Source organism: Penicillium canariense (genome assembly GCF_028826845.1).
Source record: "Penicillium canariense strain IBT 26290 chromosome Unknown utg000003l_segment0_segment0, whole genome shotgun sequence".
In the NCBI taxonomy this organism is placed as follows: domain Eukaryota; kingdom Fungi; phylum Ascomycota; class Eurotiomycetes; order Eurotiales; family Aspergillaceae; genus Penicillium; species Penicillium canariense.
The window spans coordinates 891,825-909,148 of record NW_026622730.1 but is presented as its reverse complement, the minus strand read 5'-3'; the positions used below and the strand labels follow the sequence as shown (position 1 = coordinate 909,148).

The 17,324-nt window shown below is 51.7% G+C and overlaps 6 protein-coding genes across 6 annotated transcripts; 5 read left to right on the top strand and 1 right to left on the bottom strand.

Annotated features, from left to right (window-relative positions):
• Positions 1 to 1,767: 1,767 nt before the first annotated feature.
• Positions 1,768 to 2,280, top strand: N7482_005179 (uncharacterized protein; the record flags this gene model as incomplete). The annotated part of the gene is made up of 1 exon (XM_056687304.1): positions 1,768 to 2,280. The coding sequence occupies one exon, from the start codon at positions 1,768 to 1,770 to the stop codon at positions 2,278 to 2,280; it is 513 nt and encodes a 170-aa protein (XP_056542859.1).
• A 2,070-nt stretch (positions 2,281 to 4,350) lies between these two features.
• N7482_005178 (uncharacterized protein) lies at positions 4,351 to 6,336 on the top strand (the record flags this gene model as incomplete). Its single annotated transcript, XM_056687303.1, has 1 exon — positions 4,351 to 6,336. The coding sequence occupies one exon, from the start codon at positions 4,351 to 4,353 to the stop codon at positions 6,334 to 6,336; it is 1,986 nt and encodes a 661-aa protein (XP_056542858.1).
• A 792-nt stretch (positions 6,337 to 7,128) lies between these two features.
• Positions 7,129 to 10,427, top strand: N7482_005177 (mannose-ethanolamine phosphotransferase GPI13; the record flags this gene model as incomplete). Its single annotated transcript, XM_056687302.1, has 2 exons — positions 7,129 to 7,325; positions 7,427 to 10,427. The coding sequence occupies 2 exons, from the start codon at positions 7,129 to 7,131 to the stop codon at positions 10,425 to 10,427; spliced, it is 3,198 nt and encodes a 1,065-aa protein (XP_056542857.1).
• A 970-nt stretch (positions 10,428 to 11,397) lies between these two features.
• On the top strand, positions 11,398 to 13,944 carry N7482_005176 (uncharacterized protein; the record flags this gene model as incomplete). Its single annotated transcript, XM_056687301.1, has 8 exons — positions 11,398 to 12,363; positions 12,421 to 12,615; positions 12,661 to 12,842; positions 12,900 to 13,011; positions 13,064 to 13,124; positions 13,175 to 13,455; positions 13,508 to 13,608; positions 13,659 to 13,944. 8 exons carry the CDS (start codon positions 11,398 to 11,400, stop codon positions 13,942 to 13,944), a joined length of 2,184 nt encoding a protein of 727 aa, XP_056542856.1.
• A 547-nt stretch (positions 13,945 to 14,491) lies between these two features.
• Positions 14,492 to 15,319, bottom strand: N7482_005175 (uncharacterized protein; the record flags this gene model as incomplete). The annotated part of the gene is made up of 1 exon (XM_056687300.1): positions 14,492 to 15,319. The coding sequence occupies one exon, from the start codon at positions 15,317 to 15,319 to the stop codon at positions 14,492 to 14,494; it is 828 nt and encodes a 275-aa protein (XP_056542855.1).
• A 1,073-nt stretch (positions 15,320 to 16,392) lies between these two features.
• N7482_005174 (uncharacterized protein) lies at positions 16,393 to 16,835 on the top strand (the record flags this gene model as incomplete). The annotated part of the gene is made up of 2 exons (XM_056687299.1): positions 16,393 to 16,568; positions 16,631 to 16,835. The coding sequence occupies 2 exons, from the start codon at positions 16,393 to 16,395 to the stop codon at positions 16,833 to 16,835; spliced, it is 381 nt and encodes a 126-aa protein (XP_056542854.1).
• Between the last annotated feature and the right edge of the window lie 489 nt (positions 16,836 to 17,324).

Below are 17,324 nucleotides of genomic sequence, written 5' to 3'. Positions count from 1 at the left end.
TCGTACATATGCTCTGCGCCTGCCCGTGGTACCCGCGACGAACATGATAGCCATGCGGAAGGAGCGGACAACTGCAACGCGGATATTAATAGACTTGTGACTATGTATCCCATGGCTTCCAACGTGTTCAGCATGTGTAGGTGGTTGTGCTTAAATATAAGCATGGACCAGGGTCGCATTGCGTGCGGTTTGGTCTCACGTTGGGGAGGTATGGATATATATAAGTGCAAGAAGCTTGGCATTCTGGGTTAAAAGGTCAACAAACGTTATTAAGACGAGGCTGGAACCTCCGAAATCCAACGTTGCCGACTGTGAAGGCTGAATATAATCCAAAGAAAACCACAAAATTGGATCGTGTGAAAGTCTTGATGGGGTGGAGGTCCTGAGTGTCCCTGGCCCCCGCCTGCATGCGACAGCCCGATGCAATAACATAAGTCGATCACCACCTTGGTTTTAGGGTCCAAAGTAAGTACTCGACTTTCATGATATGGATGAATCAGTTCAGCCCCTAGTGTTAAGGAAATTCGACTAGACTCTGATTGTCGAGATGGCAGGCCATGGATCCGTGTTTATTCTGTCTTGAGGTTGTCCAACCAGCAGCATCCATCCTGAGACACAATTTAGTTTAAGCTTCATCCTGGAGACCCTGGACAGGGCAGTGCATAGATTTAATTTGTTTCTTTTATTACTTTGCCTCGACCCTGCTCGGATTGCATGATCAGCCCTTGCAAGTCCATAGAAACGACCCACGGGAGTTCAGTGTGATTGCCCGTTTCAGTAAACTGTTGTGTGGAAGAGTGTCGCAGGTTTACTTCTGAGGCACCGGCGTTATGCGCATACCACAGACTGAATTTGATGGACAACTCCAGCATGACTCTAGTACCGTGCTTGCTTGTGCGGTCATATGCCACCTCGGCCGAAACGCACAGCCGAAGCGGAACCTAACCCCGGCTGAAGTTAGCTTGCGATTCAGGGGAAACCAAAACAAACCGGCATAGTTCAGTGGGTCCCGACAGAGCGTGTTGGCGAGTCACAACGCGCAGCCCGCTGCGCCTGCGCCCACTTTCCAGGAACCATCGGGCGCCAATTGGTCCCATTGGTGCCATTGGCAAGGCCAAGGAACGACCGGCAGGCCCAGCAGGCCCGTTGGCCGCCCATCACGCCCGCTAGACTCAGCGAAGCTTAGAGCGGCCAAAAATAAAAGGGCCAGAAGCGTTGACCTCCGGCGAGTTCAGTCTAGGCGTCAAAGCGGACACAGCGGTTGGCTCGACTGGCAGGCAGGCGGTGTCCACCCCTTCTCCCTCCCTTCTTCCCCTGTTTTCCCTTCATTCTCCAACCCTCCCTCAACCACTCCTCCACTTACACCCTTCTCCCCTCCATTCCGTTCCCCTCTTTTCCACCGGCCGGCATCAGCTTCACTCTTTTAGCTGTACGCCGTGCGATCCATTCTTTCCTTTAACCTGTATCGCCGGCTCCCTCCGCGCGCTCTCTCCCGAGCCCGATCGACCGACCTCTCATTCTTTCGACCACCTACGACGAATCAGTCCGCGACTTTGGCCTCGTCCGTTCCAACGTTTCGACAGTCCTTCTTTTTTCTCCACACATACTATCCGCCACTCTCTTTGGAATTCAAACCGTGACGATCACTTGTCGCTCCCCCGCCCAGCCGACAATCATCCAACCTTCATATCAACACCATCAATATCAATATCAACATCAACATCAAATCAACAACCCGCGACTGACAATATGTTCTCCCTCCACCAAATGGTCCGTCGTGATAACGATAGCAGTAGCGGTCTCTCCAATGCCATGCTCGACCTCATGATTTCGCTCCTTGTCCTTATCCTGGTGGCTCTCGCCCTGGTCGGTGGTCTGCTCGTCCTCCGCCGCAAGCGCCAGAAGAAGGACTCCGTGCTACCCGTCCACAACGGCCAAATTCCCACCAGCCAGCGCCGGTTAACAATTACCGCCAACAAGCACGACTCAGTCCTCGTCTATGATGAAAAGCGCGCTCTGATGGAGAACTCCGACAGCCCACCACCAAGTCCCGTCCCTGAGATCCGCATCACCTTCCCGGAGGAGGAGGACGAGTCTGGCAGGCGCAGGTCTGGCCGCATGGTCGTCGTGCGCATCAGTGAGGCCGGCAGCGTGGGCCTGGAACCCTGCCACGATGAGCTGCCCCCGTACCAGACCACCGACTCCGGTCGGTTCCACTCTCTGGATATCGAGCGGATGGGCGGTCTGAAGGAGAAGGGAGAAATGAAGAACTACTCCTAAAGCGATCATAGGGGAAACCCGACTGTGACCGGCGGTCTCTGCTGTCAGACACCTGTCCAGTCCAACCCGCCGCCAAACCTACTCGCACCCTCACTTCTTCTTTCTTCGACGACCTCCCAAAAGCATGACGAGCATCTTGGCGACCATCTTTTTCTTTTTTCAAATACCTACTTTTCTCCCCCGTATCTGCCCACGCGGCTTGCACATACCATGCTTGCATCGTTTCCTGTTTGGCTACATCCAGACAATCCACCTCTCTCTCGCGGGGCTACCCACGACAACCTCGAGAAGAGAAACGCCCTGGTCTTTTGCCCCGGAGACCTGCCGGCGCTGGAATTTTGTATAGTGAGGGCCTGCCGATTATCTTGTTTGAATTTGTGACATATGGCGTTCTTATTTCTTTGCGCTCTTCATGCTTACCTTCGGCCCTGCCACGTCCCTAGGGTCCGAAAGACGTGCGACAGTCTTGCGTTACCTTCTTCTTTCCCCTTCTACTACCCCCTTCTTCTACACCCTTTTCTGGGGCGGTGTCCTTTGATTTTATCGCTTTTGGGGCCCCCTTTTACTCTTTTTTTAACCTTCTTATGTGCCTCTTGGTACCCTTCCCGGCAGCTGGATAATGTATGTACTTAGTCCTCCTATCTTTCCTAGGAAACCTTGCGCCTTATTGTGTTTTGCAAAGTATCCCAGGGCTTGTCAAGTAAAATTTTGCCCCGTCACTAGATGTATACACGACTATAGCGAAGATAGCATTGGTGAAGACCCAGCTATATCTGATGCCACTGCTTTGTAATGCTTTCTGAGAACTATATTCCCGTGTTCATCTTTAGCTCCATCCTGCACCGAGTGGAAGTTTGCCTTGATGCACCACGCAACAATTCTATGGACGTCTGATGCGTAATCAGGCCGCGCCCGCGGAAATGTGTCCATACAGAACCTTGGATTGTCCCTGTTGGCCAACCGGGCATTTCATTGGATCATGGGCACAGAAATACCGTGCAATGGATAGCCCCGATATTCACATATTGTCCCTCGTCGAGTACAAAGTTTATCCACGTGATATCGATATACGGGCTGGTGAAGTTGGTCTAGCGTTCTTTTGTTACCTCTAAGGTCAAAGGTGGCCTAGAAGACAAAGGTGGACGCATACCGCTCTTATGACCATATTACCCCAGATGGGGCGATCAATACGGGTCAAAAGTAGGCATCGCGATACCTGTGCATGCTGCTCAACCCCAGCATATACTCTTGAGGTCAAGCTCTCTCGGCAAATGGTAAGATTAGCGCTTTGGATATGTTCAGTTTCAATGCGTGAATCAGTTGAAAATCGCTAGGTTAGCAGGGCCCCGTTGCAGAGATCAACGATTGAACGACACATAATTCTCAGGTTTGAGTCGTCGCTAATCGCTAACGTTAATGTTCACCTCAATCGAAGGCTGAGATCACTGCAGGCTGATGCCCCATTACGAGCTGCAGGCTTACCTGTGAGATCCACTATACACTGTTGGTCCATGCCAAGACCATTATTCCTGCTTGTACCGTCACATTGGGAAGTAGGGTTCCCGCGCCTATCATGTCTCGCTCTAATGCTGACCGGCAGCAGGGAGACTTCGTCTCGGCTCCTTGGCTTTTCTTGGCTTTATGCCACAGGGCTATACCTCTCGGCACCCCCGAGAAGCCCAGTTGAATATGAAGATCTCACGGAATATGACAGCGTCGGATTTATTGTGGCTTAGTAGAGTACGTAGCAGCTGAAAGAAAATAATGCAGTCAGATCGGTGGCCCTTCGAGAACTCTTCCATCGCCAGGCCGCAATGAGTTTGGCTTGAGAAACTGGGCTAGAGCTGAACAGCGCGAAGCATGTAGACCTTTCCAACTTCAATTTCAGGCTTGGTTATTGTGTCAAATGATAGCCCACGCTGCAGTATAAGAGTTGCAGGTCCGCCCTACTTTTTTTGATATAGTCGTCACTCAGAACATCGAATATATTCCATTACTTTACCCTCACGATCAAACAATCAGCATCTATCAGTCCTCTGAAAACGTCTGGTCCCCTAACAAACAATCACAATGCCTGAGTATCCTGCCAAGGTCCTTGTCAACCAGGGAAACATTGGAGGAAATGGCGGCGGCGAGTATGGATGTCTTGCCCAGACTGGAGGCCTTGTGGAATCCGTCGGAGTCTGGGCCTCTGGAAAAGACATCATTGGCGTCACCATTAAATTTACAAATGAAGATGAAAAGCACAAGATGGGGTCTGGGAAATGGGGGGACTTCAGCGAATTCCTCTTCGAGGCCGGGGAGACCGTCAAGTCGCTGAGTCTATGGGGCAACGGTGTCGGTACCAACCTCGGTCGGATCAAGTTCACCACATCGACAGGTCGCAGCTTTGACTGGGGCGCTCACAAGGCAGATAAGGAGTATCCCATGGATGTTGGCTCGGGCCTGTGGGTCGGCATCAAAGGGAAATGTGGTGCAACTGTCGACAACATGGGAGTGTATTTCCTGAAGAAGGTGGAGTCCATGTCCATGCAGGATGTGAAATTCAAAAATGACCCGACCGGTACTGCGCAGGGAATCAAGTCGAAGTCGCTCAAGTCGGTCCAATATCCGTGGAATGGGAGGCCATACACTTGGACCTTCCAGCAACCCAGGCTTGATAAAGAGACACACACCGTGACGGAGACAAAGTCGAGATCAACTGCATTAGCCCTGGGCTTCAAAGAGACATGGGAGAACAAAGTCAATCTATTCATTGATGAGAGTAAGGTCACGGTCGAGGCCAACCAAAGCCTAACGTTCACCTGGACCACCGAGAATTCCACAGCGGATGCAACCGAGAGCTCGGATGGGTTGACTGCGGGTGCCAGTGGCCAAGTCCAGAAAGCCGAAGACGCGGTGGTTGTTGAGGCCACCACTTGGACTGGTACGGTGGATCTCGAGTACACGGCAAAGATCGTGGTCAAAATGCAGAGTGGAGATTCCTACGACATTCCCACCAAGGGATCCATGAAAAAGGTTGCCTTCTCCAAGGTATATGTCAACGTCAGGCCCCTGAGCGAGGATGGGAATTCTCTTCCCCCATTCGATCCCGAGGACAATCCTCCAAAAGAAAATAGGGAGCTAGAGGTGGATCCTGATGAGATTCCTGATGAGAATCCCGAGGAATTCTCTCAAGAGGAAGACACGAATCCCGGGGTGCCGAACGTGCTCAGCGAAGATCCCCAACAGCCTCAAACACTCAGCTATAGTGGATATAACCCGTCCAACGAAGCCCGAGCTGCATATGATCGACCATTCCTCGACAGCAACAACGATGATCGCAACGAAGAACAATTCGAGGAAGACCAGGAAGTACCCAAACGGCGGACCAACGAATACTACAATGAAGAAGACAGGTCGAGACCAGACACTCGTGATGGGAATTCCGCTGAATGGGACACTGGGCGGTACGACGACAACCAGGAGGTTTACGATTACGAGCGAAGGCAGTTCCAAGAAGGTGAACAGCCGCAAGGAAATACTGAGAGTCGGTTCGGTCAGGGTGAAGAGACAGCCTATTGCAGAAATGACGACAGCGGCGGAAACGAAGAATACCAACCGAGAGAAGATCGAGGATACGCGCTTGCAACGCCCACGGAGAGCTATCGTCCGGAAGGGGAGGATTACAATCACCAATGGACTCCGCAGCAAACCAAACCTCCTGGAATGCACGGCTTCGAAAGTACCGAAGAGAGCAACCAAGACCGGTACCAGGCTGAACGCCCAGAAAATGAAAGCGTGGCGTGGAGAGAAGAGCAAGTGGGCCAAGAATACGACGTTCCACACCGATTTGGTAGTTATGGGGCGTTTAGCCGGAACGACGAGCAGGATACTCATCCACGCTACCGAAACGAGGAAGAGGATGGCTCGGAGTACCTCGAGCAGAGGGCAGTCGAAGACCCTCACCCAAGCTACCGAAGAGATGAAGAGGACGGCTTGGAGGGCTTCGATGAAAGACATCGGGGCGAGCAACGAGGTAGCCGATGGAGGGAGGATGACACCGCGGTATTTTGAACTGCCTCCGCAGGGTTCTGTCGGTGAGATCGGAGGGAGAGTGGAGTCTGATTTTTGGTGGAGGATATAGATCGCCTGGCTTTCTGATTGTATTTGACTGCGTTGCCCAAAATGACAATTGCCGATTTGGTTTGGACTTGCGAATATAACTTCAATATCCATTACAGTTAAGGTTGCCCTCACGAACCATTGGAGGTCAAGGGGCCCTTGCGACCACTCAAACTTCCTGCGTACTTGAAGTTGAAATGCGTCGGAGACTTGCTGGTGTCGAGCCCGCGAAAGGGATCCGTGCGGCGACCAATCAGAAGGCTCCTCTTCGAGCTCTCCCCCAACCCGCCGCTTCCGCGACGTCAGTCAAATTTGGTTCGCCTTTTTTTGTTCACGAAAGCCCCCCGTTCTTTTGAAACCCTTTTCTTATATACACTGGACTTCGCTTATAGAAGCCATGTCCAGCCTCTAAACCTCTCGACCCAAGGGAAGCCCCCCTCCCCAGAGCACAGACAGGGGCACCCTCTATTCGTCTGACCGGTCCCGACCTGGCTCCTCTTCCTTTACCGTTCCTTTGCCGTTCCTTTCGATGAGCCGTGCGGTAGGCGGGCCAATTGCCTCAGTCCGTGCTTGATTCCGGCTTCCCTACCCTCACAATCCTTCGATCCACCGTCTTTTCTGCGCCCCCCGTCGCGTGCGCCTTTTTGCCGTTGCGCGCAAGACCACACCACAATTCGACTCTCAAGTCATAGCACATTCGTCACTACGACACCGGGCTCTCGCTAGCCATTATATTTCTTCGGAATGGTGCCGACCCCACCCACGGGGGGCTTGAGCAGCAACTCACCCTCCACTGGCTCAAGAGGTAGCATTCAGTCATCGCCCTTGGCGCCGTCTACGAAAGCAAAACAAAGTGCTATCCAGGAAGCGAAATCCCGACAGCTGGAGCAGGAGTTCAAGACGAAGCACCTAGGGATATTGGGGGTGCTAACATGGGTTTTGTTAGTATTCCCTTTGGGTTGCGCCACCCGCAGCTTAACCCCGCAAAGCATCGAATAACATGAAGAAACGAGGCTGACATTTGGTCGAATCTCTTTTCCAGGCTCCTGCATGTTGCCGGCATATACTTCTTCACCAAGGGTTTCCTCCTCACGCGCATGGTCCTGGACAACAAATCCTCCTGTGACCTTCTTCCTTTCGAGGACGCCTCCGGCCGTGCAGTCGCTTCGTCAATGGGGAGCAAGAAAGGTTGCTGGCATGACAAATCCTTTGACAAGGCTGTTGTGATTATCATTGACGCCCTCCGATACGACTTCACTGTACCATTCGTCCCTAGGGATGAGAGTGAAGCCGCTCACCTCTTCCACGATAACATCCCCGTTCTCTACGAAACTGCCGTCAACAACCCGGCCAACGCTATCCTGCTTCCCTTCATCGCCGACCCGCCGACGACAACTCTGCAGCGACTGAAGGGTCTGACCACGGGAACTCTGCCTACTTTTATTGACGCAGGCTCCAACTTCGCCGGCACTGCCATTGACGAGGACAATCTGGTTGCCCAACTCCACAGCGCCGGAAAGACTCTGGTTCACCTCGGTGATGATACCTGGCAATCGCTATTCCCAGGCTACTTCGATGCCAACCTTAGTCACCCGTACGACTCGTTCAATGTCTGGGACTTGCATACCGTTGACAACGGAGTGAATGAGCATCTTTTCCCGCTTCTCCGTCCGGAGAATAAGACGAAGTGGGATGTGATTTTCGGTCACTACCTGGGTGTTGACCACGCGGGCCACCGTTATGGACCCAACCACGCCGCGATGGCCGCGAAGCTGCAGGAAATGGACGGCGTTATCCGCGAGATCATCGCTTCGTTGGACGACGATACGCTTCTGGTCGTGATGGGTGACCATGGCATGGATATCAAGGGCGATCATGGCGGTGAGTCGGACGACGAAGTTGAAGCTGCACTGTGGATGTATTCCAAGCGGGGAGTGTTCGGCCGCACCAGTAAGGAGACTTTGCTGCCCCCGAAGCACGCTCGCGAGCGCTTTGTTCCTCAGATCGATCTCGTCCCGACTTTATCGTTGCTCCTGGGCTTGCCTATTCCGTTCAACAATCTGGGTTCGCCCATCGAGGAAGCTTTCGCAGGATCGAGCGGCAATGACTGGTCGAATCTACTGGCCGTCAATCGCCTGTCGGCAGCGCAGATCAAGAGATACCAGCACGCGTATGCGACTGCTCGAGGTGCCGGCGACGACGAGGAGTCGTTCGCTTTGTGGACTGCCGCCGATGAAGAATGGAAGACGGCCTCTAAAGGTTTCACATCAAAGGCAACCGCCGTCCGTTCCAGCTACGAGCTCTACCGCAAGTACCAGCGTCACACTCTGGAGATATGCCGCGGTCTCTGGGCACGCTTCGATGTGTCTAGCATGATCGAGGGAGTTGTGCTTCTGTTGTGCGGCATCTCTTTGCTGGTGCTGTATGCCCGTGGGATGAAGATAGATCGTACCGAGCTTACTCCCCAGCTCCTCTCGTTCGTTGGTGCTGGAACTGGGCTAGGTGCGGTGGCCGGTGCCGGGTTGGTACTATTTGGAATCACTGACATGACGGCCATCGACTCATCTGCCCTCCTGGCTGCGTTTGGAAGCATGGTGGGCGGTCTATTTGCCTTGCTTAAGAAGCCGGCGAATTTGACCTTGCCTCTTCCTAATGGTATGTGGGGCTGGCTGGCTGTCTTCTTCACTGTTTCCCAGTCCGTTGGCTTTGCTTCGAACTCCTATACCATTTGGGAAGACGAAATTCTCCTCTTTTTCCTAACGACCTTCGGTGTGTGCGCTGGCATTTCGTCTATGCGTCAGAAATCTACCGCTGACCGAGTGCTCGGCGTGTACCATTCGATTCTCTTCGTGATCCTCGGCCGAGTTGCCTCTTTCTCTCGTCTGTGCCGTGAGGAGCAGATGCCGTTCTGCCGCTCTACATATTACGCTTCATCTACCTCGTCCATCTCTGCTCCTTGGCAGTTGGCCATCCCCTTTTTGGTCATGGTCTTCCTTCCCAGTGTCGTTCGGTCTTTCTACATCGGCTCCAAGTCCTACGAAGGTGCCGCGACTCTGTGGATTGGGGTTGCCTTCCGCCTGGGCCTTCTAATCACCTCCCTGTTCTGGGTGCTGGAAGGTGCTGACGATGGTGAGTGGTTGCCGCTCCGCAAGGAAACCCTCAAATCCATCCGAGTATTCCTCGCACAGCTTGTTCTTGCCATTGCCTTTGGTGCTGGCACAGGTGCATTCTTCTACTCCAAACCCTGCATCAGCGTCAGTGTGAGCAAGCCACCCCCAGAGGACCCCAACGCCCCTCCCGTCCCCTTTATCGTAGGCCAGCAGCAACAACCCCGGACAACAGTAACCATCCTGGGCTTCGGCAACGTCTACGGCACGCGCTTCTTCTTCCTAGTCGTCAACTTTGCACTCGCCATCATCATGATGCAAAAGCCCATGGGCCAAGGCGCCATCGCCCTGCTAATCTGGCAAATCCTTTCGCTCCTCGAAATACTTGACACAAACGCGCTGACCCTCACCAACTCGCCCATTGGGCCCATCGTCCTCGGCCTTCTCGGCTCCTTCTACTACTTCAAAACCGGTCACCAGGCCGTCCTCAGCTCTATCCAGTGGGAGACCGTCTTCATCCCCATGTCCACCGTCAAATACCCCTGGGCCCCACTTCTAGTCATCCTAAACACCTTCGGCGCGCAGATCCTGGCCGCTATCGCCGTCCCGCTGACCGTTCTCTGGAAGCGGCCGTTGCAGACGCATGACCGCGTCTCGCAGTCGTCGAACACAAAGCTTGTCAACCCGGCGACAAGACTCCTCTCGGACGTAGTCCAGGCTGCGTCCACGCACATGCTTTACCTCGCGACTATCAACCTCGCGACCACTATGTGGGCCGGCCATCTGCGCCGCCATCTGATGCTGTACCGCATCTTCAGCCCGCGCTTCATGATGGGCGCGGCGGTGCTGGGCGTCGTGGATGTTATCCTCATGCTCGTTGCTGTTGCGGGCGTCCGCTGGAGCACAATTAGCGTTGGTGAGATCTTTGGTTGGTGAGCATGAGCTGTGTACTTGTGCTGTATAGCAGGGCCGACGAGGTTGCATTGTTCGTCCTGGGTCTGCTAAAACCTAGCTGCGTGTCTTTGGAAGACCATATTCCCTCATTCCTTCTTGTCGCACTCCCTTTCTTTCTCCTGTCCGACTACATAATTAATATAAAATTCTAGCCAATACATTTCCTTGTTTTTCCGCGGGACTGTAGGAGACAAAGATAGGAACTTGACAGAAGGAGGTAATTTTCTCCTATCAGGGGCGTAAATACAGGAGCACAATAACGTGGTAAATTGTTCCTTGGGGGCATCTTCAAATTCTTGAACATTTTCAGTCTTTCCTGCCTATTGCTTGATTCAGCGCATGGTCTTCTTGACTCCCTCAATTCATGAAGTGAGGCCTTTGGACGGGAATTTCCCGTATTCTCAAGATCCGGTTCCTTCTCAATCTATGCGCATCTCGCTCAGAACCAGAGACCATCGCCTCTGGGCATGCATGCATCTCACCGTAATTTCAACATGTGGCAAGGTCTTCGTGCACAGCTCAGGAACGTGATTGTGAGTCCCCAAGAAGACCTATTACAGGCCTTTAGCCTCTCATAATCTGGCATTTCCTTTATTGTTTCCATGATACCATAAACAAAGGTCTGAAAGTCAGAACCTTGAGGCCGGCACTTTCATATACATCACCATCACGTGACTGGTCTCATGTTTGATAGGGGTGGGGCGTCAACTTTCCATCAACTGAGGGTAGCATCAAAGCCAACATCCCAGGAAAGCAGAAGAAACTTCTCTTTCGCATCACTTCGTTTTCTCTATCGCTCATGTAGACCTGCTTTGTGCCTACCTCACCAGCCACTCAAGGTGAGGTCTCGTCATCCACATCTTGGCTCAGGTCATCTGTTTGACCACTCCCGCACCCACTCCATCGCCTTTTCAATCGCTTTCGGACTCTTTATCCTCAAATTCTCTCAAGCATGGACCCAGAAGACTATGAGAAGTACATGCTGGAAGCGGCTATTGCGGCCTCGCTTCGCGACCATCAGAACGAGAACCGCGAGGCCTCGTCACGGTCGTCTCATGACCAAAGTTGTACAGATCAAGATGTTCTGAAGAAGGATCCTCAGCGACCAAATGATTCGAAATCTTCCAACCATCTAAGTGCAGCATCTCAGTCGTCTCAGTCGTCCCAACCTCATGTCGTGGACCTCACCAATGACTCTGACGGGGACTCCGACTTTCAGGAAATCTTCCCAAAGTCCAAGTCAGTGATCGGCTCTGATACCGATGAGACCGTCGGAGCTGGAGAGAACGATAGTGGAGATGAAGATCTCGAGCGAGCACTTGCCCTGTCCCTTGAGGGCGTTCATCATGGGGACAAAGCCTCTGGTCCTCGGAAGCCCGCGCCTCCCCCGAAGCCCATCGAGGCCCCCAAGGCCTCTGAGACCTCCAATCTCACGGGACTTCTTGGTATTGATCGAAAGCAGATGGAGCAGGAGAGGCTTGCTCGCTTGGCGAAGCGCAAGGCCGACAGCTCCCCCCTGTCTACCGAGGCAGCTCCAAAGGCTCCCAAGGCTCCCAGAATCGCCGACCCCAAGCCCGCACCGAAGCTTCAGGCTTCCTCATCTCAGGTAGCGCCGTCATCGCGGGTAGTTCCAGAGTCTGATGTCTGCGATCCGCCTGCGACCCTCGGCCCGAGTATTCGGGTCCAGCCAACCGCCCGATCAGTCCTCCAGTATCCATTCGGGACGGTGAAAAAGACTCATGTGGCTAATACCCCACGCACTGGTGATGATATCACTATCGAAGAGGTGATTCAGCGAGGCGACTTGAATGTTGCAGTGCTGAGTTCATTTCTGTGGGATATTGAATGGTTGCTCTCGAAGTTTGATTCACACAAAACTAGGTTCATTCTTGTGATGGGCGCGAAGGAGGAAGCTCGAGTAAGTAACGCCTCATCGTTAGCCCGTCTGGACAATACTCAAATCCCACTTGTATAGCGCAAACAATACCGAGAGGAAACAGCCTCGATGCCTACTCTTGATTTGTGCTTCCCGCCTATGGAACCCCAGGTCAACAACATGCATTCGAAGCTCATGCTGTTTTTCCACCCCGAGTATCTTCGTATCGCAGTTCCTACTGCAAACCTCACTCGCACTGATTGGGGTGAAAATGGCTTGATGGAAAATGCAAGTGTCATCATCACTCTTTTCAGACTTCATATACTAACATATGTCTAGACCGTTTTCTTGATCGATCTGCCCAGAATTGACCCCGGTACAAAGGTCAACGAGTCCAACACCATGTTCAAAGAAGAGTTGATCTACTTTCTGAAGGAATCCAAGCTGCGTGATGATGCTGTTCGATCGCTAGAAACTTTTGATTTTAGCAAGACTGCACGCTATGCATTTGTGCACACCATGTGAGTTATTAAGTATCATGTCCCTCTCGGCAAGCGTTAGCTTACATACCTTTACAGTGGTGGATCTCGAACCGGTGATTCCTGGAAGCGGACTGGGTACTGTGGACTGGGCCGCGCCGTGACAAAGTTGGGTTTGCAGCCATCTGGACCGGTCAACATTGACTATGTGGTATGTGGTACGATTCATAATCAGCCAAAATTTGCCGTCTAACTTGGCCTAGGCTTCTTCCATCGGTTCGTTGACCGACGAATTCCTTCGCGCCATTTATCTCGCTGCCAAAGGTGAGTACTATCTTGGACATACGGTACAGAAATAAGCTGAATCGGCGCAGGCGACGATGGCCTCATGGACTACACCCTTCGCAACACCCGGGGATCGAGCGCCCAGACCAATGACCTGCAGCGTAAGCAGATGCTCAAAGAGGGCCAGGAATGGCAGAACCGCTTCCACGTCTATTTTCCTTCAGACCAGACTGTGCGTCTCGCCCATTATGACCCTGATCAGACTGCAGGGACCGTCTGCTTCTCGTCACGCTGGTGGCTTGGCGCAAAATTCCCACGCGGTATTTTGAAGGATTGTGAGAGTAAGCGGGGAGTCTTGATGCATAACAAGGTATGAAGGACGCTACATTTCCTCAGAAGTTTGCTTGCTGATATAATTCTAGATCATGTATGTCTGGCCTTCGGAGTCCTCTCAGCTCTCGGATAGCAATGAATACAAGGGGTGGGCGTATGTCGGAAGTGCAAATATCTCTGAGAGTGCCTGGTCAGTTCAATTCCACACGTTTACCACCACTTTAACTAACGCCCCAAAAGGGGTCGCCTGGTCAAGGATCGCTCCAATGGCCAGCCTAAGCTCAATTGCCGCAACTGGGAGTGTGGCGTGTTGGTGCCCATCACTGGCCCTGGCCACCGCTCGGACTCCCAGGCAAGTGACACCACCACTGTGACAATGAAGAGTGACACCAGTGGTGCTCACGGTGTCCAGTCACAAGCACAGCAGCTCCCAGTCAATGTCTTCCAAGACACCGTGCCCGTTCCGATGAAGCTTCCCGCCGCGGATCTGACTGAGAGCCGTGCTCCCTGGTTCTTCGCGGGCTGAACCTTCGCCTTGTGAAAGCACGCATGCTTAAGCCGTTGAATGTGATCTTTCTCATGTTGTTGTAGGGTTGGGGTCATTGCCGTGCATTTGCATGTTCTCTTCATTAACCAGGGGACAATTTGGAGTTGGACTTGGCGTTGCGAAATGGATTCGCTAGGTAGTTTGCATGCCGCTATGGAAGATGGACTGGCAATTTGTTCTGAATGGAGAAACTTCTGAGGATAACAATGACGATACGAGATATGAAAACCGACATTGAAATAAGAAATCAATATTCACTAGTCATTCGAGTTCGACCATGTACTCTACAACACCGGGTTTGATATACTTGATTTAATATGTGCTTGGCTCTAGGATGGAAGGTCGATTGTTTTGGGCGGTTCAAATTAAGCTTGGGCAGCTGTTCTACCTTCATGATTTGCTATTTCCAAAAATTAACTCAGGCAAACAAATACCCCCGCGCTCTCTAAATTACAAAGGCAACTCAACCAAAATCCTTACAGGCACTCGTACAGCAAATTGATAACTCCAAACTGCAACAGCCACGTCAAACGATAGACTGAAGATCAAACCGCAACTGCAAGTCATGCATATTGAACCCAGCATACCACGTCACAATCCGCGCAATCCGCTTTGTGCCGCGGTCAAACGTACACAACACAAAGTTAGCCACAACCTTACCAATACGCGTCCCAAGGAGCGCCTGATACTCAGGTGTGCCCTCTTCCCAACTGCGCTCCTCACGGCTTGGAAACGAGAGATTATTCATCGGCGTGTACAATTGCTTCTCAACGAAATCCATCGTCTCCACATTGACAACCGAGCACACGAACACATATCTCAGCGTCAAGATGCTGCAGTTTTTCTGGAAGATGGCTCTGGTAATCTGCGAGATGTACGGGAGTTCTGAGCCCGGGAGCCGCTCCATATCTTCGATGCAGAGTACGCCAGGGGCGCACCGGCCGGTCCAGACACACTCTGGAATACACTTTTCGGGGGTGGAATGGGCGGCGAGCTTGACTATGGTGGTGCCGTAGTAGTTATCGTCCATGACATTGGGCCGGAACTCAATTGGCAGGCCGAGGGTGATTACATCCGCGATGCACTGGTACGGCGGGCCATCTCGAAAGAAATGGATGTCAAAGCCTTCTTTCCACAGGTCTCGGAAGTGTAGGGTGGATTTCTCAATGGGGCACTTGACTGCAGGGTCAGTCAGCCATTGCTGACGGAGGGATCCTGCCCGTTGGAACTGAGGGTACTTGAAGACTTCGGGGGGTGGCGTGGTAGGGTCTGCGAAGGGGTTTGCAGGCGGACTGGACGCGTTGTCAGGAGATGGATTGTCTGGATGGGTAAATGGATCTTCTTGTGTAGACATTGTGCGTAGATGGATGGAGACGTGTAGAATAATAGAAAGTGATACTCACTGATTTGGTTTGATGCCTAGGCAAATTCTGCCAAAGAAGTGGAAGTGAGATGACTTCCCTGTTTATATAGGTTCATACGAGAATGGCGATGAGGGAGTATCAAAGAGAACTCAGACAATGTCTTTGAAGAAGTGAGCAAACCGAATACTAGAACAAAGGAGGGTCAAAGACTATTCACCGGAATATACCTATTGAAAATACGGACTGTTCCGGACTGTTGTGAGTTTAAATGAAAGGAACAATGAACAATAAATCATGCAGGGACAGAGTGAACATGGGAGGTGAAGTGATGGATATCTCAGTTGAATGCAATGAGATCATAGCTTACTATCGTTGTACATGATGTGGGGGGAATTTAGTAGGTTCAGTCTATATTTTAGTCTGTGTACATTCTTCATTACTGGAAGGTAATCTACGATCCATAATTCTACACAAGGCATTGTACGTAAACCTATAGTAGATGTTGAACATAGAGTACCCCACAGACACTGACGTGTTGTTTCTCGGCTTGTACCCGAAACCACCCTAACTTTTGCTGCAATAGGGCGTAATAATTTCATTTCAAGGAACAGCCTGCTACACTCATAGCTAGGTATCCTTAGACCGCTAGGCGCTTAGTTAGATGACCAGCGCGCTCTTCTTTAGTTTAGTTCAGTAGTTTCTAATTGATCATCATTCATCTACCTCAGTTTGGTCGGATGTGGCCATAACCCCCTTTTAACTAACCGCCGGAATTATCCGAAATCCGAAACGTCAATCCAATTTTCCTGACAAAAAAAAGGTTCTCGCAAACATACGAGCCAGCAGGTTTTCAAACAGTCCTTGATCTTTTTATCTCATATATCCAGAGGACAGAGCATCAGCTGAGTTGTCTTAGAGTTGAAGGTAAGCCGGAGAAAATCGGATGGCTACACGCAACTGCAAATAGAGAATCTTCACGTCCCCCAGACCATAAGCTTCAGTGATTCTAACATTAAAGTACCATATAGCTATATTTCCCTTACACGCGAAACAAACGGCTATCATGCCACTGTGCAACATCGGTCTCCGCATGGGTGGCGTGTCGAGCGCTGTATTCGCCGCCCAAGGCGTTTTCCTTCTGGGAAATGCCTTCTACACGATCCTCTACCCCTCCTCCGCAGCCAACTTCCCGGGCTCTTCGCTGAGCGGAACGCCCGATGGCGCGGTTCAATGCATTGGGTAAGAGTATTGAATCCTCGTTCCCGATCAAGTGTTAATTGCTATTGGCACCACTCTCGCAGCCTGACCTCTCTCGCATTGGGGACATACTATCTGATCTCGACCTACCAGCGGGATGCTCTCATCATGGCTTCCTCCGTGCCCTCTCGCCTCGTGGCTGCATTTGTGATGTATCGAGCTGGCGGAGCTTGGGTTCAGGTTGCAGCGTTCGAGGTCTCAATGGCAATCGTGGCTGGTGCGGCACTTGTCTGGGATCGCTCCATGTAGGACTGGGAGGTACCATCGGTTTTAATTGCGACTTTCCTTCCTCGGAAGAAGGCTTGGGAATGTTTTTTTGATAATATATGCACCCCGGGAGAAAGCGTTGCGTCGACTGGAAGACCTGGCCCATCTGCTATCTCCCTTTATGCCAATTCTGACCTCCGCTATCGGCTTTCGCGCGGTTTCTCCATGTATAGAGAGTCAAAAGTTCACGGCGCACACCTACATCTCGAACCAATCACCTACGTCAATGGCCTGCTGGCATAAAGGTGATACACCTCACTCAGATGGTGACTTTATGGTGCCCTGCAAAATCACTTTCCGCTTTTACACTCATCCTCTAATTCCAAAATCCTAATACCACAAGACGGATTTGACCGAATGACTCATCCTTCTCCTTGTATGTCACGTTCTATTGTAAGAGGCAGTAACAGTATTCAATACTTCAGGGCTTGAATCTGTCAAATATAAGGTTCTACTCTAGCCTTGATCTTT